We start from the raw sequence: 24,972 nt of genomic DNA, 5'->3' as shown, positions 1-24,972 counted from the left end.
CTGCATCAGGGATGGGCAACCCACTGTGGTAAGATCCTCCCTGGCCCAAATGTTTGACCCGGAGGCCACTTCACAATCTGCCAATAGACAGCTGGGCTGACTGGTCCAGCAGCAGCTGCCTCCTGAAACAAAGCCAACTCTGAATATCAGGAGCACACGGTCGGGGGAGAGATCCAGGCGAGGGTGGGGAGGGATTAGAGCTACAATTACAGTGGGGGGGGCACTAAACAGAGGGAAGAGAGAAGAGGAACAGGGAGAAGGGATGAGGCAGAAAGCTAGGAGCTATTCTGGAGCCTCTTGGTGGCCCTATGTGCATCCTTGTGCCCCATTGAAGTGGCACAGGGAGCGACAGGCATCTGAATACCCCCCATTCCCTGTGAACCCTACCACCTGAAGGATGGGGTGGCCTCCCCCACCAACAAGGCAGGTTTGAAATCTTTACTGAGATCTCCCTGTGGCAACTGAAGGTTGATGCCCACAGGTCTCTGTCTGTGGGGAACTGCAGACCATGAGAAAGAGCAGCCACAGAACGTGCCATCGAGGTATGGTCCCTGTCTCTGAGATAAGAGGTTTGATAGTGGATGACAGGCTGAACTGCAGAAATAAAGGGAGTAATGCTGACATTTATTTAATACTTTGTACGGTATTAAAGTGTAAAACACTAACTTTATTGACACTGTCCTGCCAGTGGGCCTGTTGTTCCTGACATGGGACAGGTCTCAGGGCTTGTCTGCACTTACAGCGCTGCAGTTGCGCTGCTGTAGCACTTAGTGAAGATAAAAATAACAGGAGTACTTGTGGCACCTTAGAGATTAACAAATTTATTAGAGCATAAGCTTTCGTGGGCTACAACCCGATGTTACCAGCACCGATGGGAGAGCTTCTGCCAGCGACATAGGCACTCCACCTCCCCGAGAGGCGGCGATGCGTGGGCAGGAGAAGCCCTGCAGTGGACATAGCGCTATCTACACTGGGAGTTAGGCTGATAGAACTAGTTGCTCTGGTAATGCAGACCAAGCCTCAGTTATTGCTCACATCTACTGTACAAATACAAAGCCATTGATTAGCACTAGCAGGCACTAAGAGGCTAATTGAGAAGTTATTAGCAGGTGATTAAGTAACATAGGGCTTCATGGGGGACACACTGGATTTGGATGACTAGGATTTCCGGATAAAGGGAATTGGGGTAACTGGAATTATATTGGAGCAGGGAGAGCCTTGTCCTTCTCCCTGATCCTGCTCGGGAACAGGGGCTGGAGTCTTTTCAAACGTGCTGCAGTCTGATGGGCAGTACAAGTCAGAAATAATAACATAGCTCCCACCTCCGCATGCAGCACTGACATCTGGGGTGGGGTGGGAAGGAAAAATCGACATCGTGTCTGGTAAAGCACTGTGCAGACCTGTGCTTAGAAAGCTTCCACAGGCTTGGCCTAACCTGCAGCACTTTTCTAGACCGAGCCTGCCAGGTACTGGGGGATCGCTGTAGTACTGCTTTTTAACAGACTTAAAAATTTTATTAAGATGATGTTAAAAAAAAAATAGTGAACAGAGTTTGAGCATAGAAAATACCCAGCACTAATTACTGCCAGCCAACTCTGCTATTTGACTGGCTAATTCTCACACACACTTTCCATGGGGGAAACTAACCCAGAAGAAAATGTTGGCGGGTTGTTTATTTTGTTGCTTGTCTAAATCTCTCTGTCTTGTCTTGCTAGAACTGTCATCTAGTCTATGTTTGTAAAGCGCCTGGCACCATGGGGTCCCCCACCCCACGAGGGCCTACACACACTACCAGAATGCAGGTAAACAACAACAGAGACAGTCCTGGCCACACCAAGGTACCAGGGCAGGCAGTATTGCATAAAGCAGGCAGCGCACACGGTACAGCCTGCTCAATCCCATTTATTAGCAATACTCGAAGCTCTGCTTATTTAAAGACAGCCACCCCACCTTGCTAAAGTACAGCATTAATCACACTCGAGAAGACAGTCATTTGGAAAAGAGGGAACAGCACATAATGGCTTCATCTGGACTGTCAGACCTGCACACAGCTGGCCTGGAGAATAAAGCCATTTAATGGGCTAATGGGATCGTGCTGCAGGAAGAGTTCCGGATAGTTAATGGGCGTCCCATCCTCCTCTGCCTGCCTTGGAGAGGAACAGCTCTATTTGGAGACGTAATGAACTGCTGTGTCTGTAGCTAAGCGACAGCTGGACTCACAGGCGCCTGGATTAGACAGGCCTTGCCTACACTGGGAATTTGCCCCCGTTACAGGAAAAACCTTCCTAAACCACAATTAGTACCATGGCAATTGACCCTTGATTCCACTCGCCAGTGCAAATTCTCTACACACGGGGTTTTGATGGTACAGGTATACTTAGACTGAAAGCTGTCTGGGGCAGAGACTGCCTCTTTGTCCGGTTTGTCCAGCCCCTAGCATAACGGGGTCCTGGTCCATAACTAGGTTTCCTAGGTGCTAGAGCAATAAAACAATAAATAATAAGTAACCCTGACAAACTCCAATGTAGGCAAGGCCATAGACTGGGACTGCAAACTCACCCACCATGGACACATCTGATCAGCTCCTTCTGCATTAACCACTAGGGGAGAAGGAGAGAAGCGTGTGTTCGGATTCTGGCATAACTTTGATAACACTTCTCATCCTGCTACAGGGGATTAGTAGCACAAATCCCCATGGATTTTCATTGGCACTTGGGCTTCTAAATCATGTAGGCACTTAGAAACTCCCACCTGTAATAAAAATCCCAAGCCCAGGGAATCTGGTGAATTTTGTTTTCCCCTCTCCACCTTCTAAATAAATTAGCAGCCATTAAATGTGAAGGTTAAAAAAGAGCAAGAAACAGAGGATTAAATTACACAAGGCAGGTTTGCATGTACATTATTTTGATGCGCTGTAAAATAATCACTGGGGAATAACATGCTTGTAAAGAAATGCAATCTGCTACCATGATGTCCTCATTTGCATATCTTAATGAGATCAGTTAATTTCAACTATGTGGGGGTGGAGTTTCCAAACATAGGCTGGCCAGACTGAACTCAGTTTACATTTTGTACAGACCTAGCAGCCATGCCTCTGAATTGGGGCCCACGTACTGCACGTTGAAAAGGTCTAGAGGGTAAAGGCACAGTCTGCCAGGTTAGCACAGGCACACGCATCGTTCTGTGGCAAGTCTTGCCTGCAAGACCTAGAGTGGCACAAGGTAGCAACTGTCCTGCTTTTTGCTGTGGTAGAAGGAGAGGAGCCAGGCAACGGCTGAGCTAGTGGGATCACAAATGCAAAACCTAGAAGAAATACAGGAGGCTGAGAATGTATGTGACCAGTTAAGAAAGCAGAGAAAGAGCATTTGTTTCTTCAAGTGAATGATGTTCCACAGAGCAGGGAAACAACCACAGGTAGTTTTGGACAGGGTTCTCTCTAGTGACCATGGAATTCGCAGAGTGAATGGGAAAGAATCGAGGGAACAAGTGCCCAGCTTGGGCACAGAGGGTGAGATTTTCAGCTCCCATTTAGGCACCAGAATAAGCAGCCAGATTTGCAGAAGAGCTCAGCACATGGGATGCATGCTGGGTGTGGAATTCTTTAAAAGCTAGCCAGGAATGTCACAACGGGAGCGGCTGGGTGCTGAGCACTGCTGAGAAGCTGACCCCATCTATCTATCAGAGGCATTTCTAATGCACCTATCACTGTAGTGGCTAGAACCAAAGCACAACACAAAGGCTCACATTCAGTTGTTCTCTAAAGGACTCTGCTTTTCACCACTTTGCTCTAAACATTTCACCCCGCCTCATCCACCCACCTCCCCTGGGCTAGACTAGATGAGAATGTCTATGTTCCTACTGCGTAAGAGCAACAATACAACACTGAGGGCTGTTTGCTGCAAAGCCAAGCCATGAATAATGGGAACACTGGCTGGGACACAGACAGAGAGCGTGTTCTCTTTACTCCTGGCACTGGAACTGTGCTGGTAAAACAAAGTGCAGTCACATCTCAACAGCTCTGCCAACATCTACTTCTTTGTCTCCTTCTCCAAACCCCTCTGTCTTTTGCATTTAAACAAAAAGCCCATCCAGAACATATTAGCATTTATTGCTCTGCTGTGAGTTTAGTGACTGACAGACCTGGCAACCAAAGTCTTTTACTGAGTCACAGGACAGAGGCCTACACTTATAATCTAGATCAACATAGCTACATCACTCACTAAATTTCACACCCTTGAGTGCTGTAGCTACACCAACGTAGTCCCATAGTGTAGCCGTAGCCAGAGGCAGTGGGAGCCACTCACAACCCTGCCCTGCCAACATTCCCCAAGGCCCATCTAGAGGGCTCCCTCTAGGGCTGACAGAAGGGAGAGCTCAGTCTCCCTTGGCTCATTCAGTCCTTGGCTTCAGAGGAGACTTTGCAACAGGGGCTGATTAGTGCAGTTTGTGACAGTGGTTGTGTCCCGCTGACACTGGGAAGTGGAGCAGGATTCTCCACACTGATTTCACACATACCAGCTGGGCTACGAGGCTTTTTGTACAGTAAAAACAATGTGGAACATTCTCCTAAATTGGCCATGTTGAGCTATCTCCATCTCACCTTTTCCACTGCTGGGGGTGGGAGAAGGAGATAAGACCGGGATGCCCGTCAATGACGATCGTGGGCCGGCACCAGTGTAAATGAACCCCACCTACAAATGACCCTTTGGCTATTCCACTTTGCTGATTTTGTCATTACATTCTCCAAGGGAAAAAAATATTTCTCAGGAGAATCATCATCATCCAGAACCTTGTATGGGAACAGATCTTACAGGGTAAGTAGATTGGGATGCAAATAAATAGCCCAATGAATTTAACCTTTATGTCTGGTCATAACAGCTTTTGAACCTTCCTGATTTCTGCATTTGAAGTCATTGTTTGCCAAGGATTTTCAGCAGACAGGGATCTGTTTCTGATTCACCTTTGTGAACACTGGTTTTGGAATTATCACCAGCAGTAAGAGTAACAAATGGCAGAGACATGGAAATCCAAACACTCTTAGGGCTAGGAAGAAACTCCCTGAAGGCTGGTTATCCCAGAACTGCAGGGTGTCTTTCATCCTCCTCTGAAGCAGCTGGTGCTCACCGCTCTTGGTGCTGGGATAGATGGACCATTAGTGTGATCCAGTCTGGGAATTCCCATGTGAGTATCGGTGCTTGTCCAAGTGAATGGCTATCTACAGAGTGTAAAGATGAAACTTATAAATTCTCTCCTGCTTCACAGTCCAAGGTCTCCCATGCAATCTGACAAACCCTCCTCCCCCTCTGCTCCCATTCTCTTGCGATGCCCTCTTAGGATGAATCACTCCGTACCTGCTTTTCCATCTGGTTTTCCATCACTCTTGGAAACAATTATCTTTGTCCAAGCAGCACTTGATCTATGCACAGAGTTCCCCTTTCTGTTGTCTCCAGGTAGACACAAGAGCACTCAGAACCACGCACAGAATGAAAGCTGCCAAGGCCGACCAATCCCACAGAAAGGTAGTCAAGGAGACCCATTGGTGTTATTGTCCATCTCAAGCCCACACAAAACGTCATCAGCAAAGGTAGAACTACAGCTTCTCTCTGGCTGATAGGGTGTAACTTCTTCCTTGTCTTGCGGGAGTATTCGTGCCTTGGTGAACAGGGGCGCCATCTACTATCTGAGGTGAAGAGCCTCAGAAAGCTATTGTTTTTGTTAGACTGTAGCTATGGGGTATCCCCCACCAATATCATAGTGATAGGGTGGCATTTTTCTAAAACAACTGTAGAATCTGGCAGACATTATGTTCTTTGTATTCCTTTAGCCTCTTCCACCCTGAGGCTGGAATCTCCAGGTGCTGAGCATAAATTCACAAACTGAAATTTCCAAACCAGCTATAGGGTTTGGTCCCCCAGTTCCTCTTAATTTCCTATGAGAATTGGATGCACAAATCCAACAGATGGATTTGAAAAATTTCAAAGGCCAAAAGGGGCATCACACAGGCCAGAGACCCTCACCCAGTGATTCCAAACTCTCCCGCAATAATTAACCCATGCAGCTCCACGTGAGACAGACAAGCATCATCCCCTATTTTATAAGTCTCTCTTCCTTTCAGAGTGGAAACATCAGTCGTTGTTAGAAAGCAATCCTGCTTAGCCGCCCCGGAATGCATTCCTTAAGGGATAAACCGAGGTGACTGGATTGATAGGGGCCTATCAGTATGCAACCCCACTGAGAGAGATCCGGGCAAGTGTTTGCAGTACAAATGGCGAGATGACCAAGAGATATTCCCATGTAATTAGAAGTGGTTAGGCGGCTCACAGTTTGCATCACTGCCTGTACAGAGCCATTATGGAGATTGGTTTTGCTACTGACATAATTGTCTCTCAATATGGAACCACAAAATGTCATTACACCTGAGCACCGTGCATTGGAGGGGGCTGATCACATATGGCGAGAGCTACAGAGTGTTAGGTTGCACAGCACTACCCAGCTCCCGTTATTAATATGATGGTAGCACTAAAGGTCATGATTAGAGCTCGGGGCCCTGTTGTGCTGAGCTCTGTACACATACACGCTAGAGACAGCCCCTGCCCTGCACAGCTTACTGTACATACACACGCAGATGTAACCCCCGGTCAGCGTTCACAAACTGTAGTATAGGGTCTGCACAGCTCTAGCGCTAGCCTGGTTCTTTAGCTCAAGCTGTAGTCTCATGAGTTTAGCACTGGCCCCTCGCTCAGTCCCTGGTGTTGGACAAGATGGTGGCTGTCACAGAGCCATCCACCCCAGGCCAGCACTCCATGGCCAGCATGCCTGGGGTTGGCGTTCCCCCGGACCCTGGCCTGGGCCTTTTTATTTTTTGTTTTGATTATGGTTTGCAGAATCCCTTTGGCAGGAAGGAAATAAAAGCCGATCGTGTGCTAACGCTGCGTGCCGCACCTGCTCTCTGACACAGTAAGAGAGAAAGAAGCATCTCAATTCACGTCTCTGTAATTTAGCCACGTTGAGTTTATGGTGCACAAATGGTTTGTACCTTCTCCAGACGTTACCGGCGTGGTTTCCCTGGGGGAGAGCCTATTTTTTGGAAGCTATTCCCCTAGGAGGATAATGACCACTGGGGAATTCAAATAAAAGGCTCTTGCAGGCGCTCTGTCACCCTACAAGCATGGAGTGGAATAGCAATGAGGTCAGGGAGCGCATGTGGGTGTACTCCGGCTCTGCTCAAACAGACCGTTTCTCCAGGGGCGGGGGGGCCGCATTCCAGCTTTTACACATCAGTCTTTTACAAGGCAAGAAGCTGGGTCCGCCTTTACTGAATAACAATTCTTTCCCAGCGAACGATCACAGGCTCTCAAGGTGCAAGACAAAAAGGAAATGTGCCAACAGGCCAGGCCAAGAGCGAGGTGCAAGTACGTCTGGTGCCTCCCACAGATCAAAACCACCTGCTTCTCTGTTCAGGAAACTGGTGAGTTGACGCCTTATATAGCATTTTGCAAACCTCAACATTGGCACACACAGGAATCGCTTCATGCACTGGCTGAAATGCAGCCACCTCTGGAGTGAAACGTACCAGCTGCTAAGTTGTGCATAGCAACACCTCCAATTAGGACAGGAAGCCTCTGTCTAACTGACCTGAAAGGGGTGGGCGGGTAGGCAGAATGTAATTACCCAGTTTGGGACTGAGCCATAGATTCTGGGGTGAGCACACCTGCTCTGCACAAATAAAAATACCACGGGCTCTTTAGGCCCCGCCTCTAACACACCGCACGTTCAGTAGCACAGTGTGCCCTGGCCCTCTTGGGTGTCCGTGCACCCCCTGAAGGGCAAGGACTCAGGAGGGGGAGAATGCCATTCTCCCACTACGAGAAAGGGACCAAGAGACCTTCTCCGTTGGATCATATGAACTGGAACCATAAACTCCGTGAACATTAAATCTCACCAAATGAGGGTCAATCCATCCTCATCATCATATCCACTCATTATACTCCACACCTGAACATAGCCACTCTATGAACTTCGTACCCTCATATCTCAATGCCTGTACTTTGACCCATCAACCTTTTACCCCCAATCGGGGTTATTGCAGATTATGTATTCCTTATGCCACCCGATCTTAAACCAAACTTTGCACCCTCGATAATCTGTACGTTATTCCCTGATAACCAGAAACTTCTATGCTCAAACTCTGTTCACTTTTTTTTTTTAAACATCTTAATAAAATTTTTAAGGACCCAATAGGCACAGTGCGAGCTAGGAGGACGTTCACGTCTCAGCAATGCTGTATTTCTGACATGAGCAAATGCAAGCTACCCTCTCCAACAGGCCCCGTTAGCCCATCTACTCGGCCAGCCGTGTGCCCCTGCCAAGAGACAATTCTGATGTCTACAGATCCTGGGCTGGAACAGCAGCAGCAGCTACCTGCTGTTTACAGGTCAGCGGATCCAATTATTTGTTAAGTGGTGGGACAGAGCTGGATGGGGGGCGGGGAGCATCATTCTGAACTGGGGCACTACACACTGCCTGCCCATGAACCATGGCGGGGAGGGGTGGGGGAGATCATAGGGATACAGGGCTTTTGTCAGCCTGGCTGATTATCTCAGGCCACCTCTCACCCCCCACCCGTCTCTGCACATGAACCATCCTGAACTGGGATTCAGCATACACTATTGCACTAATGGCTGCAGGCTTCTTGCATCACGCCCAGCGCAGCCTGAAACACGCACAACTCCCTGGTTTGCTATTGGTGAGACTTTCAAAGGGGCTGGGGATGCCCAGTGCCCATTCAGATCTAACAGGAACCGGATGTCTGAAACTACCGATGCTCCCCCATGCTAGGTGCTGCACAAACACATCCCTGCCCTGGGAGGTGTCCGAGGCAACAGAGAAGACAGAAGAGGCAGGTGAGAGGATCGGGCTGGGGGCAGACAGGACAAAGGAGCAGCAGGAACCGGAGGCTGTAGAAGAGACCAGCCGTGTGTCCAGTTCACAGATGCCAAGTCGCAAGCAAAGAAATCACCGCGTCCTCCTCCGGCTTCCCTAGCCAGTGGTGTCCTGATTACTTACAATCACCAGCTGCTCCCTTAGCCCTGCATCACTGAGGAGAGGGCCCTGCAGGTCACTGGCCTGGGGCCCTGGAGGAGGGAGGCGGGAAACTGAGCAGGAGCCAAAATCGTAAACCAGAAAGGAGGCACCTGCCTGTGACGGGACCCCGGACGGCCGAGTTCTTACTTGGAACCAGCAGCTAAAAGGCTCCATGTCCGGCTCCCAGTCCCCCTAGCCCCTGCCCAGGCCCCGAGGTCAATATCACGCCCAGTTCGCTCCCAGTTCACAACAGGGTGTGTCCTGGCCCCAGCCTTGTCCTTAGCAGATACTTCTGCACATCACACAGCCCCCCCCCCCCCCCCCCGCGACACCTGGGGAAGTTTGTGTTCAGGGGAAGCTCAGGGCTGGGACAGCAATGGGGTGGAGGTTAGGAGGGAGGTGCTGCGTGGATGTTTGGCAGGGATCCCGGGAGTGGCTGCGGGACACAACTGAGGAGCGTCGGCAAAGGTACGGGTGCAGGGGAGAGCCCAGGGCTGGAACAGCCGGGGGGCTGCTGGTCAGGAGCGAAGAACGTTCAGAGAACGTGGGGGGGATAAGTTTGCTGCATCGTGTCTGGCTCCATTCGCTGCTGTCTCCCTTTCACAGGCACGGGCCTTCACCCCCAACTCAAAACCAGCCTGCTGCATAGCCCATGCTGTGCTTTAAAATCTACGTAAGGGAGGGAACTGGCCTGATTTATTCTTTGGACTGAATCTTTCCAGGCTTCCCCGGCACAGGGAAATGAGCTCATATTATGCAAACTATCAGGTTTGCTGAATTAATTAGGGCCCTAATCAAGATTAGACATCTCAATTATTCCCCCAAACTCTCCCCTCCCTTCTCAACAGCCGGAGGCCCCTGATATGAAAGAGAGGGAGGAAACCGCAGTGCTGGGGCTCCACAAACACACGCCCCCCCATTGCCACTGGATCACTGCAGCTGCTTGGAGCTGTCAGCCACCATGGGGTGATGATGGGAAGCCTCCCAGCCAAACAGCAGTGCTGGGCAGACCCCTGGGGTGGGGAATCTGTTGCCCCTGGAGATAATTACCCCCAGCTTTGCTGACAGTCTCACGCAGCTTCCGAATCAGACTCCCAGGCCCCTGCTGCTCCAGGAATTGGACAGGAACAAATGAAAGGGAAGCTGCGACTCATTATTCCACTGTAGGGCACTAATGAGGGAGCCAGATTGGAGCAATGCAAAGCCAGACCCTCCGCGACCTTTCCCAGGCACGGTGCATTACACCACGTGCTGTTTGGGAGTGGGGATGGGGGACTCCATGCACACTGTTCTGCTAACCATCCTCCCAATCGTTCAAGGCTCCATTCACCCAGCAGCTCCTCTGGTGCTTTTACAGTGCACGGACCCCCGCACTCCCCCTCTCTGAGAAGATTCTGCTGCCTCCCTAACCCCTTCAGCACCACAGCGTGTCAGCATTCCCATCCCGAGATCCCCACCCCTGCACCACTTCCCCTCGCCCACTCAGTGCTTGGTATGCAAAATACTATGCCCCAGCTTCCACCGGGAAATTTACGTTAACATGCCCTAGTAGTGTAGGTGCTTGGTCATGTAAGTGGCGCACAGACGAACACTCCTGCTTATTCTTCTCCCGGATGAGGAACCTGGCAGCACTAACAACGCTTTTCTCTGCCATAGCACCCTTGACCCATGGATCTCAAAGAGCTTTACACTGCTACGCCCTACACTGCCTCTCTGAGGGAGGTGAACGAAGCCACTCCTGTTTTTCAAGGCCACACAGGTGAGTCAAAGGCAGAGCTAGGAACAGAACCCGGGAAATTCTGACTCCCAGTCCCCTGATCTAATCCTCTAGGCCTCCAGAGCGTATGCCAAGGTGCCTGATCTGACCACACGTGCACCACTGGATCACTCAAGCGCTCATCAGTGTGGGTGCATCAGAAGGCAGAGCATGCATGGGTGGGGACAGTCTCCTGTAGGCTATTCAGGCTCCTCTCAAGGGGTTAAATCTTCCTGTCTCATGACATGGGCATCAGCCCTGCATAATGTTTCCTGATTGCCTTGCATAATGACTTAACTGTGCACAATTAAATCATTACATTAGGTTGCAAGGAAAGTCACTGGATCATGTCAGAAGCAATTGCCTTATCACTGTCCCCATATTGGTGACTGTAATCACACGTGGCCACCCGCTTTATGGGATGCCCGCCCCGCCTCAGCTGTTATTGCATCTTTACGACTCAAATGGTGAGGCGGCTCTGGCTCGCCAGAACCAGAGGACGTTGCCGGCTGCAGGTGGCACCCAGCTGCGTCTGCGGAAGGTGCCGTTATGCCTCTGCCCTTTCAAGTGGCTAGTTCCCTGCAGCCCCATTGTCTTGCAGCTGTAGCCAGGCAGCTGGGATTTCACAAGTGCTTCTGAAAACCCCACACGGTGTCTGTCGGCATATTTAGGCTCCTAAATACCTTTAAAAATCTGACCCTAGGAGACTCGGCACCCAAATCCCACTAGCACCCAGCAGGCGCTGGGCTCACTATAACACATGGGAAGCCTTTTCCGGCTGAGGGTGGGAGAGGGGAGCAGTTTATTCCAAAGTCCTGGTCAGGGATATGGAAGGGACAATCAGGGCCTTGTCCAGTTGCCAAGATATCGCCTGCCTGCGATACACCAGCCAGGCCACACATCCAGCGGTCTCCTCCTCACTGGGCGGGCTCCTGGGCCTGTGCTACGCAGGGGCTCTGACCAGCTGATCGTAATGGCTCCTTCTGGCCTTAGAATTGAGGAATCATTAGGAGCTGGGCACCTCTGGCTCCTGTGACACTCCCAGTCTCGGTGTGGTATCCAGCCAGGCCAGGGGCGGCTAACAACACCCTCCACTCCGCCCGCTTTGCTGGCACGCACTGAGTCAGGAGATGGGGCATCTTCTTCTGGTCCCAGCACATAGCCCCGTGGCCAGGCTAGTTCAAGGCTCCCTTCTCCCCACGCCAGCTCTGCACGGGAGGGGGGCTGGAATCCCCCTCCCCGCCCAACAAACGAAGCCAGAAGCAAGCCCTGGCCCTTCCGCCTGGTCGCTGGGGCAGATCGGCCGTCTCCACCTTCAAATCACGCGTCACTTACTTACGTTTTCACGTAGGGGTCGGAGTAGCCGTTGGCATCCATGGCAGCCAGGTGTGCACAGCGGATGATGCCGACCAAGAGGCCTTGCTTCTGGGAGCTGTACTTGAGGGAGATGAGGATCCGGCCGCGCTCCTCCAGGGACTTGTCTTCTGTTTTATCTATCTGGGGGAGTTGGGGGAAGAGAAACAAGCACAACTCAGTGAGCGGTTCGTTCCACCCACAACGAAACATCCCATTGCCACCTGGAGCATTTTTTAAATGTTTTTTTAATATTTAAAAAATAAAAGGAAAGGAAACTTCGAAATGACTTTTTGTTTCAAATGGGACAATTGAAACACTTGCATTTTTTCAGATTTTTTCCCCGACTGAAGCAATCTGGCGAAACGGACCCGGATTCCCACAGTGTTTCGGGGTCACCGAAGCTGCATTTTTCACCAGAAACCCAGCTCTAGCCTTCAGCGACCTTGTCAAGCATGCTGCGCTGCACTAACACACGATCTGGAATCTCTCTCCTCCCGGTACTGTGGAGGGCTGCTGGCTTTGCATCTTTCCCCTCTAGGCCTCTTCAGCCTGTCAGCTGCCATGGGGGAGAGGAGGGTGTCCCCCATCGGGCTGTCACTGCTGGCCCCTCCGCAGCAGCTCTGCTGTTGGCATGTGGCCAAGCATGAGCACTTAGAGGCAGAACTCCCAACGGCCAGGCTGGCGAGGGGGCACTCCCTCCACACCCGTTTGGGGAGAGGGGCCCTCAAAGCACCCCCTAAGCAGCTGAGGGAGGGCTAAGAAGTGAAAAGGAGACGAGGAGGCCGAAGGCAGAGCCGATCAGTCAAAGCTAGATTCTACCCCGCTGCCCAGTCACCCATCCCAGAGCCCTGCCCTCACTCACCGGCAGCTGCTTTTCCAGGCAGATGCTGAAGGTTCTGGTTTGGTTGGGCTTTAGCTTCTTCAGCGGGATTCTCGTCTCCCCGATGAACTCATTGTGGCGGAACTTGTCTTCGTCGCAGACGGAAATTCTGAAACACACGGGGGAGGGGGGGGATCAGTCCTGAGACAGGCTGGCAAAAGAGGAGGGGCCAATCTGTATTTCCTGCTAACTGGGGGGTGAACTGAGCGCCACATTCAAACCCTCTGCTCCTCCCAGACCCAGTATGGCATGGGCAGCTGCAGAACAAGCTTCCTCCATGATGCCCCCCCCCCATGGGCAAAGGGAAAGCAGAGCTCTGATGCCAAGGCCCATCCAAACGCTGGCTTTTCAGGTGGAATTGCCCGACAAAGGGGCCCAGTTAGTGCCATGTGGCCATAGGGAAAATACAGTCCTAATTCACCAGTTCTCCAGGGCTAAGCCTTCAAAGCACGGCCCAGAGACTGAAATGAGTGACTCTCCACCCCAAGACGACTCAGCTCCTTCACTAAGGGCTATGCGGGCACGGTCAGAAACGGGATGTCTCAGAGGTTTAGCGTTTCTCAGTGCAGTAAGTATGGGAAGCTGTCTTCAGCGCTCCAAAGAAGGGGGCCCATACCTGACTCCTCCCCATCAGAAAGAGAGGGGGAGCAGAGCAGACATAGGTGCATATTCAAATATCATCGAAGTGCATTTCCTGAAGGATCCCAGACCACTTTACAAAGTGTGCACACATTTACCACCATTAAAATGGAGCCACCTCTGGTTTGGGGGGCATCAGCTGATGTACCGCGGTGGAAGGGGTGAGACAATGTCAGCTGAAGTCCTGGGGCAAACTGAGTCCTGGCAACAGCACCTCTGGATCTGTAACACCCTCACAGAGCAGGGAAGGCCTCGGGGTTTAAACATGAGCCTCCATGCACACAGCGAACCGAGTGTATCCACCTTGGATGGAAGGGTGTATCGATGCTGCTACACTGCACCCTGGCTGCAGCTATGTTGACTCTGATGGTCACACTGCTAAGCCACCCCCTATGGCTTTGACTTTGGGAATTTCACTCTGCTTGGATGGGGAAACAAGGCTGGTCAGTTTCATTCTCTGGCTCCTGTGGCCTAGAGCAAACCTAATGGGTGTTGGGAGAACAGGAGCACAGATTGGGGTGGGGTGGGGAGGTGTCCAAGGAGCACCAGGGAACACAAAACGACAACAACAAAACCTCTGGTGATGAACTCGTCCCTTCCCCTCTTCTCCGCTTAACACAAGTCCTGCTGCCGAGGCCCGAACGAGCCGACTGCCGCCCAGCCAAACTTTTCACAGCAAATTTTAAACTCAGCCAAGTAAAAGGAGCCAATAGAGGCATCGCCAGGCTGGAATCTCACTCCCCTGCCATATGCTCTCAATGCTGGAAAGTTAAAGCAGCTGGGAACGTCACCTTGCACGCCGTTCCTCTGCAGCGCTGCTTTTAAACAGCTAACGAGACCCCAAATGGAGCTAGAACTAGCTCAGCAGGCTGGCCGGGGAGATGCTGCAGATACAGCTCCAGGTGGGGGCTTCAAAGCTCCAAGCCCTGTACCTGACAGACGGTGTTAGACTGTGCTCACAGCTCATTTCCTGAGAGTGACAGCACCACCACAGCATCAAGGGAACAACCTGCGGATCTCAAACAATACATGCTGGAGGAGGTAGGCTGGTGCTGGTGATCAAAGCAGGCGTGGGACTCACGCTCGCTCTTGCGTGTGCCAGTTTGCACCCAAGCGTGAAATGGAATAAGACTCTCCCACCCTCAGCCCCCCTTGTTAGCAATGAAACACTAACACATGCAACTCTGCTGCTTGCAGAGAACAATATAATCTGCCTGGCCAGTGCGCTCTCTCTCTCTCTCTCTCTCACACACACACACACACACACACTCGCGTGGCCCTACCTCAGGGCAGAGGGCACTGGCTCGCTGCCTCCCCCTTTCATATTGATGGCTCGTTCAATATCCCTGGCCAATTCAATTCGATCCACTTTTCATTTTCTGGCAGCTGCAGAGCATTCATCATTCTGCTCAGGGTTGCTCACTAAGTTTAAAATTACACTCATTAACTTGTTCCGATATCGCCTACAAGGCCAAAGCCAGACACAGCCACGGGTGGCTTGGAGAGACAGAAAACCCACACCTACAATTCCGAGGCGTCTTATCAATACCCAGAGAGAGATGCACAGCAGAGGGGTTCTTCCACTGCCTGAGATAGACAGGTGAAAGCTGCCTACTCCTGCACTGACGCATGGGCTTCTACAGGAGGCATGCTCGTTAGCAGAAAATTACTGGCTTGATCCTGAGCATTTCCACTGAAGTCAGTAGGAGTTGCAATGTCAGGCTATAGAGCAGCAGGAAGCACTGCAGGGAAAATGAAGTTTGGGCTCCTGGATTCTAATCTTATCTCTGCTACTGATTAGCTGTATGACCATGGGCAAGTCATTTAACTTCATGCTCACCTAATGCTTGAGGCCAGGCTTGTAGAGTGCTCTGAGATCTACAAATGAGAAACACCATCAAGTGCCAATTTATTCTTATTAATATTTACCAATTTGCATTACAGTAGCACCTAGAGGGACCCAATGGAGATCGGGGCCTCACTAGGCTGGGTGCTGCACAAGCCTATAGGGAGAGACAATCCCTGCCCCAAAGAGCTGCCAGTCTACTCTAAACAGACACGGCAGCCAAGGCTGGGGGGGGGGGGGGGAGGATGTGTTATTATCCCCATGTGACAAGTAGGGAGCTGAGGCACAGAGAGACTGAGTGGGATTTCCACAAGCACTCCAAGTTGGTCTAACTCTGAGTGCATTTGAAAACTCTGGCGCTAAGTGACTCGCCCAGAATCACCCAGCAGCGAGTCGGCGGCAGGGCTGGAACGGTGTCATGACAGCCTGAATCCCAGCCAGAAGTAGCTGTGGTTGTATTATTGGCAGTAGCGTTTCACAGACTCACAGATTCCAAGACCAGAAGGGATCACTGTGATCACCTAGTCTGACCCCCTGTATAGCACAGGCCAGAGAACCAGCCCCCCCAAGATAATCCCTAGAGCACATCTGGTAGAAAAACGTCCAATCTTGATTTAACAGTGGTCAGTGATGGAGAATCCACCATGACCCTTGGTAAGTTGTTCCAATGTTAATTACCCTCACTGTCAAAAATGTACACTTTATTTTCAGTCCTGTTTTGGTCCCCTTCAGATAAGATTCCTCTGGGGGAGAGGCTGATCCCTAAAGATCACAAAGCACTATTTGCAAAAATAAGGCACGAATAGATTGTTTGCGCCTCAGAACAGAGACCACCTCTGTTTGCACAGAGGCTCGTGCAATGGAGTCCTGGCCCATGACGCGGCTCCTAGGCACGACCACCGTACAAATAATAAAACAACAACATTGGTGAGGTATACTCCCATTTCAGCTCTGGTACATTACATTCTGCCTAGCTAAATCCTCTTGCCGTTTCATTTGGGTAAAGGATTCTGCTTCACTTTCTGTGGCAAACTGGTGCTGTCCTGCACCTCAGTGGTACCTGTATCTCAGCTGGTGTTTGAAGAGATCCTGGCGTACAATTTATACTGCAGTTTATAGGGTGCCATATAAATTCTTATTTCTTAAAGTTTCCTTGGCTCCGAGTGGAAAGAAACAATAAATACTGAGGGGAAAAATCCATCTGTCTCCAGAGCACTTTAATTTTTGTGTATAAGATAAATTACCATGTGGGTTTTATTAGAATTTTAGAGCCTAGGAGCAGAAATGGCCACATTAATTTTAATTAAAGAATTAATGCATTCAGAGAGGTTTCACATTCGCCCTTGAAAGCTTTCCCAGTCGCCAACTTGCAGCTCCCGATCGTTGATCTCCAGGTATTTTTTCTTATGGAAACTATTTAATTTGCTGGCATCTGGGTGCTAGTGTTTTCCGTGTGCTTTAATCAAGAGCAACGACAACACATTAAATCTAGCAGGTACAGGCAGTGGCTGAACTGGACATGGGAGCTGTTCCTGGGTGGCATTGCAGGTGCTTCTAGACCAGCTGACATATCAGTCTGTTCCTTTATCCTTTGCTTTCAGGGTAGAGCAACAAGACTTATGTGGCAAGTTACAGGTGAAAGACAGCATAGGCTAACAGACAAAGCATTGGACTAGGTCCTGGGTTCTATTCCCAGCACTGCCACCAACCCATTGTGTGACCTTGGGAAAGTCACTTAACCTCACCATGTGTCTGCTTCCTGCCACACCGTCTGTCTTGTCTATTTAAACTGTAAACTCTTTGGGGCAGGACTGCCTCTTACTATATGTATGCACAGCACCTAGCACAATGGGGCCCCAGCCTCTGTGTGGGTCTCTAGCCACTACGGTAATAGAAACAAAATTTATGGGCCCAATCCTGCAGCTCGGCCCCCTGAAGTGAATGGGACTCCTCACCTGAGTAGGGATTGGGTCCTACATTTCCATAGTGCTTTAAAAACACAAACACACTATTCATAATTTGCATCACGCTAGTGCTCAGCAGCCCCGATATGGATCAGGGCCCCGTTGTGCTGAATGCATAGAAATAAAAAATGGTTCCTGACCCAGAGAGCTCACAGTCCCCATATCATCCCCAAGTCCCATCATGGATGCTGGGAACCTCACTTCCCTTTCCACACGGTGTCTGTAAGCTCCTTGGGGAGCTAGCACTGGTGTGTGTGTGTCTTCCTTCCTTCCAGGAGCTACCACAATTCAAGTAACTAACAAACATGGTAGCCCGTGTCAGGCTGTCCTGCAGACTCAAGAGCGTGAGTACCAACCTCAGGGTACACTGCTAAGACCCAGGGCACAACCCCCAAATGGGCTGAGTTCTATACTTAGATTTCATCAACCAAGTATCGAGTGTATATTCCTCAGGCACCATAATAGCCAAACCATGGAGTCACAGACAGCCCCCTTGGATACCCCCATCTGTCTCTTCACCTAGGCAAGACTGTCTTTGTGAGAGACGGGCCCTTACACCACGAATCACAGCAATATTCTGGTTATATCCAGTCCCAAAGGACCAGTCACTCACCCCGGGTCAATTGCACCTTAGATCTCACACCAAAGACAACACTAGTAGCCAATCCTATAATAAATTATATACTGATTTATTAGTAGGAAAAGGAAATAAGAGAATTATTTACAAGGTTAAAGCAGGTAAATGCACACGCCCAAATGAGTTAAAGTCTTAAGTTTCCAAAGGTAATAGAAGCAAGCTCTAGATGTCCTTTAGGGCTAACGCAGGCTAAGCAATTGAGGATCCCTTGCTTATGCCTAGAAACCCCTTGCCCGCAGAGTCAAGCAGCAATGAGATCCAGTTCCTCCTTGTTCCCCCTTCTGCTCTGAGCTGCAAACTCAGCTGATGGGAGGAATTAACTTGCAAGACTCATCTTCATGTGTATGTGGTGGAGGGAGTGGGATGGAGGGGGGGAGTAACAACAAAGTCTTTTGTCCTCTTTAATGTTCCAAGCTAGTCTGTCTGGCATTGATAGGCCTTCCTTGTCAGGCAGGACACACCACCTTTGGTTGGGGACCAGCATTTCACATGAGTTAATGTCTTTCTCCTGTCTGGTGGCTTATAATGCAAATGCTCAAATATGCCCTACAATATGGGATATAGATGTTGTGAGTGAGACTGACTCAGGCAGCAGCTCACAAGCATTCAATGAAGTCTAAATGCTAAACACATTCTTATAGTTCTATTTTAACAATACCAGCACACAGCTGAGCCAGTCTGATTCCAGCTCTGTAGCTGTCAGCGTTCAATTGAGGCCTGGGGACCTTGGCAATGAGCTGCCACCTAGTCTGCCAGCCTCACAGCCTGATCCCCCACTGTACAGGGGCAGACTCCGAAAGGGCCAGGTTAATGACCCACTGTCAGAGATGCTGAGCATCCACAAGTCCCAGCAAATCAGTGGCAGCTGCAGGTTTGAAAGTCAGGAGACAAGGCCCCAATGCCGCTGCCTTTGAAGTGAACAGAAAAATTCCCATTGGCTTCAGTGGGCTTTGGATCGGACCCTCCGTGACCTGCCCGAGCTCTGAATGTGTCACTGGCACACAGGGATGAGAGCTCAGGTTTCCTGTTGCTGGAGCTAGGCTGGAACATTGGCCCACTGAAGTGCAGAAGTTGCGGTGTGCGTGGAGCTGCAACATGTGACTGGCACATTTACTGCGGCTCACTGCCTCTCCCAAGCGCTGCCTTCGGCTGAAATTCAGGGCTTGGGAAGGCAACTGCTGTTTGGATGAGGAATCAGTGAGGCAGAGGCAGGGTATTTCCTCTGTGTGATTTGGGAACATTCTCTGATGACACAAGCTCCGGTTTCCTGGAATGGGACTGGGAAAAGATCTGCCTGCAGACAGCTCCCTTGTGCCGGAGGCTCAGGCCAGGTGCCTTTCTGCCTTGTTCCTCTCTCTCTCCAACGATCCACACAGGCCTGGCACCTCAACAGAGAGACCGCCTACGACAACAGGAGTTTGTCGGTCAGTGTAGGAGCACCACCATGCAGACAGAAGCCCTCTCCAGCCAACACAGCTGTGTCTACACTGGGGGATTTGCCGGCATAGCTGTGTCGGTCGGGTTTGTCCACATCCCTGATTGACGTGACTAGGCAATGCAACTTTGGCCTGGTCTACACTGTGGGGGGTGTCGATGTAAGATACGCAACTTCAGCTACGGGAATACTGTAGCTGAAGTTGACGTATCGTATTCCAACTTACCTCCCGTCCTCACGGCACGGGATTGACCGCCGCGGCTCCCCCATCGACTCCGCTACCGCCGCTTGCTCTGGTGGAGTTCCGGAGTCGACGGGGAGCGAGTTCGGGGAGACGTGATATATCGATCCCCGATAAATTGATCGCTACCCGCCGATACGGTGGGTAGTCTGGACGTACCCTTTGAAGTGTAGATCATCAAGCAACACACACTCTGCAACAGGCACACTCTGTTGCTCACTGCCCACATGCCAATTGGGTCCCAGCCCCCCAGTTTGAAATCCAGTAAACCCCATTAGCTGTACACTCCCCTCTCGGCCACGTGGCTCTGGGTGTCGGCCCTTTCCTTTGGAGTTGAGTGCTTCAGGCACCTGTTCGCTTTAACAATGTCTGCAACCCACTTTGGTCCCATAGCTTGGCTGCACTGCAGCCCATGCAGACTGTCTGCGAAGCGCACGCGCAAAATCCTGACAACGTGGCTGGGGTTCTCGCTCCACCCAAGGCATCCTACCTGGGCTGCCAATGCACGTGGACCTTGTTGCTCTTCTCCCTCCGGTTTCAGAGCACGCTCTCACTCTGTGTGTAGGCGAAGAGGGACGTGAGCCCTCCCTGTGCATCAAGATGAGAACAAACTCCTGCGTTTCCAAGTCGCCGGGATGGTTGATGTGATAAGGCTGTCACATTTATTTTAATTACAGTGGCTCGGTGTTGTTTTCCATGAGGAACTGGGGCCAAAACCAACATAATTGGAGTAATTTAAATGTTACGACTAGTGCTTCCATGCATGCAGGATACATTTTTTTTTGTACAGGGAAGAACAATTTAAAAAAAAAAGTGACCGGTCTAAATGATCAAGGCAGCAAGCATGCTAATAAATGTGTATGCTAACAATTCCAGAGCCTGTATTAGCAGCTAATGAAATCACCAGAGATTGGTTTAACATACTGGAGTCTATTCTCCACTCCGTGCTGGGGAGCAAATTATTAGCAGAATCCAGCACAAACTCAGCAGGGGACAGATTTCCCCCCACACACACACACACCCTCTACTGTTTCCCATTAAAATAAACTTGAATTTCGAGGTTAATGCCAAGGAAAGGATCTCAAGGGAACCCCGAAGAAAGTCCCCACGTTAACAAGGGCTGCTTTGCTCCAGAGGAAGGAGAATCCTCTTAGAAGAGCAAAGCAAAGTACCCACAAGTGCGGACGCAGCTCCAAAACATTGCAACTCGCTGTGCTTGGGGAGGGAGGAGATGGGGACCTTCTGGTGTGAGAATGGGTACAGGGGTCGGCTCGCCTCCAAGGGCTGCAGGTGCAGAAGTAGCACCTCCAAGGATGCTGTCCTAGAACATGCCTCCGGGTGCTAGCAGGTGGGGAAGAAGCCACAACCCCCAGCCCTCCTGCTCTGCCTCATGCCAGGTGAGCTCCTGCCCCTATCTTCCCACTGCCACTCTGCACCGGGATTGCTCACTCTCTGACACTCTGATCAGCTTTGCCCACATGTGGCTCCTTGTACCTTCCCTTCCCATGGTACTTCCATCTAAGGTACTTATCTGTCCCCCATCACCATGGCATCTGGGCACCTCACAATGTTGAATGGATTTATCCACTCAACGCCCCATGAGGCAGGGCTCTTACCCCCATTGTACAGATGGGAACCGAGGCACAGATAGGCTAAGTGACTTGCCCAAGGCCACACAGGAAGTCTGTGGCAGAGCAAAGGATTGAACCCAGCTTTCCCAAGTCTTAGGCCTGTTCCCTAACCACTGGGCTGTCCTTCCCTTGAGCCTAGGCATGTACGTAGAGATAACGTAAGCCACCAAGGCGCATGTCTCAGTCCCTCTTTGCTCCTTTCTGGGACAGCAGGCAGGGAGAACAGAATCGGCCCTCCTTGATGCAATACAGAATCACAACCTGCCATGATGTTATTCCGGGGGCGTCATTTCAATTGCAAGATGAAAAGTCACATCTAACTAGGGGCTATGCAGGCAGTCTGTGGCTGCTTTAATGGGCCGCAGGGTGCTAGGGTCTTTCTTTTAACCCTCCCCTTCTTCCTGTGGTAACTGGCTGCTTCTGCCATTAAGCCGAGCCCAGTAAGCTTCCCAGACCTCTCTCATTCTTTGCCTGGCAGCAAATTAACAGAGTAACTTAATTACCATGCACTTTCTTTAAGCAATTATTATAGCTGACCTCTTGCAAAAGTGCACTTCCCTCAGTCGCTGAGTAAAAACAGACAGCACAGCCAGAAGCTACCAAGCCCATAAAGAATAAGGGTATGAACTGCCTAGCGCAGGGTTTCTCAAACTTCATTGCACCACGACCCCCTTCTGACAACAAAAATTACTACACGACCCCAGGAAGGGGGACTGAAGACTGAGCCCCTCCACCCTGGGCAGGGGGCCAAAGCCCCACCCCTCAGGGGGGCAGCAAAGCCGAAGCTTGAGGGTTTCAGCCCTGGGCAGGTGCGGGCTGTAACCTAAGCCCCACTGCCCAGGGCTGAAGCCCCCAGCCCTGGGCGGTGGGGCTTGGACGTTTGGCTTTAGCCCCAGGCCCAGCAAGTCTAATGCCCTGGCGACCCCATTAAAATGGGCACGACCCACTTTGGGGTCCCAACCCACAGATTGAGAACCGCTGGCCTACTGTGTATGGGCATCACCCCCTCTACTGGATGGAAACAGAATTGCTCAGCTGTCTGTCAGGCTCTAGCAGCTAGTGGGGAATCTCCTTGTGCTCAAGTGATGGGGACTGTAATTTTGGATCTGCATTAGCCCCGATAGAATCTGCCCTGGGATTCTGAGTGGCCAGGGTATGCAGAGGAGCGATACCTGGGATGAAAGCCGGGATTTGTTACATATCTAACCTTGCTGGGGGTTTCTTTGTTTGCTTATTTCATCCGCTGAAGAATTAATGTGGCAGAGACTGCAGTAATTAGTTTCTGTTTGCAGAGGGCTTTGCAGCTCCAAAGCCCTGTACAAATGCTAACCTTTACCAATTACTACTATCCATGGGAGGCTGGTCCTCACTCCAGAGGCTAGCGCTAACTCCCAAACACAGCAGCCTCCCAGCTAGGGGTTTATCTTCTCACCATGGACCCAGAGATATGAGAGACAGAAGAGAGCCATTTGGGTTCCCTAAGCCTCCTGCTGTCAGCACAGGACTGTTCCCTGGTACAGCCCAGCTGGGCCATCTGTCACCAGCTGGAATCGCTGGAGCATTCCCTGCGGTGGCCTGCGAATCACCTCCCCCAGTGCTCCAGATATACCCACACACAGCTCAGCTGCACCACAGCTGAACGCAGCATGGGCCAGTGTAGAGTGGGAAGAGGGCAGCTAGAGCATGCAAGTCTCATGCCTTTGGGTACCACGCTCCTTTAGGCCTCTCTGAAAATCCCAGCCTGGATACTTCGTACCCTACTGACACCTGGGGATTGGCGAGGTCTGGGGCATCCTCCCCAATACATCCCAGCTGGTGCATCCAGCACTCGCAGGAGGCAGCGTTATCAGTCAGTCCCTAACGGCTTGTGTGTGAACACGCATGTAGAACAGGGGACAAACTCCACCAGGGACAGAGAAATCCAACCCCACACCCAGCTGGCCCCCATCACTCTGACGTGCTGAGCCCGGCCCCGGTCATGAAAAGCACAGGGGTTTATGTAGGCGACTCTCCTTAACTTTAATCACAGCTGTGGATGGGGTAAGGCGAAGGGGAGGGAAAGGTGCATCCAACTGGGGTGCCCCCACCCAGCCATCCCCAAGCAGGGATGGGTGGGATATTTTGTAGGCAATTCTAGCGGTGTAATCTCCGGGCTCCTTTCTATTTCATGCCGCCTGTGGTTGTCAGAACCTGCTGGAGATCAATGCAGAGCCCCTTTCACCTTTCATCTCAATCCAGCTGCATTAGCACCATTTCCGAAAGCCTTTCATCTCCACAGAATCCAATGAAACCTCCTCCCGTAGCCAGCCCTGTCTGGTAACGACACCGAGGCCAATTCATTTGAATCGCAAGGCATCAAAGATTGCTCGGACGAGGAAAGACACACAACACCCACACTCAATACACAACTGAGCCAAGCTAGTTTCGGTGCTAGAAATCCAGAAGCAGCCACTACCGGAAGGAGGAGATGTAGCTATTTTCAACCTCAGATCTTCTCATGAGAGATTCAGAGTAGGACTGTTTATGTGAAAACCAGAGACACAAAGTGGGTGAGGAGAGATCTTTTATTGGACCAACTTCTGTTGGTGAGAGAGGCAAACTTTCAAGCTTACACAAACCTGAAGAAGAGCTATGTGTGGTTCGAGAGTTTGTCTCTCACCAACAGAAGCTGGTCCAATAAAACATATTACCTCACCCACCCCTTGTCTCTCTAATATCAAGATATCTAATATCCTGGGACCAACATGGCTACACCACCACTGCATGAATCTATGTGAAAACTAGTATTTACCTCTGACGAGCTAAAGAGTCTATGTAAATCTCGACTTCCTAATGGGTTCATAAGAGGTAATGCTCTCTCCGGTCCTTGGACCTGATCTGCCTTTGACAATGTTGTTTCAGAAGTTCCACTAACGTTTCTTTACAATGTTTTTTCTAAACCAAAACCCTGTTACACCTCTGACATTCATGGCTGTACTGGAGAGATTTTCAGACACTCCTGCTGCAGGCATACAGAATGCAGGTCACAATCCATCTTCTGACTTCAGGATTCAGTGAACATCAGTGTTCGTCACCCTTTGAAGAAAATATTGACCAAGCCTCAGTCAATAACAACCTCTCAGGTCAACACATCTTGATAACCACAACTCAGTGCCTGCTTATTACAGATGGGCAATGTAGCCACAGAGAACATAGGAATGGCCAGACTGGATTAGAACCCAGGTCCATCTGTCCAGTGCCCTGTCTCTGACAGAGGCCAGCACCAGATGCTTCAGAGAGAGGTGGAAGATAGGGATGTAAAATATTAAACAGTTAAATGGTTAACCGGTAAGCATGAGTCTTACTGGTTAACCCACCCTAACCGTTAACCCCAGCCCCTCTCCCTTTAATCGGTTAACCAATTAAACAATATAATTTTAATTGTTTAAACAGTTAACTTTTAAAACAATATTTACATCCCGAGTGGAAGACTCCCACCATAATAGATGTAGGATAATCTACCC

General features: G+C 50.6%; 1 protein-coding gene across 1 annotated transcript in view; it reads right to left on the bottom strand.

Moving 5' to 3' along the window:
- The window catches only part of DOC2B (double C2 domain beta), a 136,431-nt gene that overhangs the window by 16,699 nt on the left and 94,760 nt on the right, over positions 1 to 24,972 (bottom strand). Inside the window, exons 5-6 of the mRNA XM_065418344.1 lie at positions 13,059 to 13,185; positions 12,180 to 12,337 (exon numbers count right to left, since the gene is read on the bottom strand). Of these exons, the coding sequence (XP_065274416.1) occupies positions 12,180 to 12,337; positions 13,059 to 13,185 (285 nt within the window). The remainder of the gene's footprint in view (positions 1 to 12,179; positions 12,338 to 13,058; positions 13,186 to 24,972) is intronic.

Source organism: Emys orbicularis, chromosome 17 (assembly GCF_028017835.1).
Source record: "Emys orbicularis isolate rEmyOrb1 chromosome 17, rEmyOrb1.hap1, whole genome shotgun sequence".
Taxonomy (NCBI): Eukaryota; Metazoa; Chordata; order Testudines; family Emydidae; genus Emys; species Emys orbicularis.
This window is presented reverse-complemented; position numbering and strand designations above follow the sequence as displayed.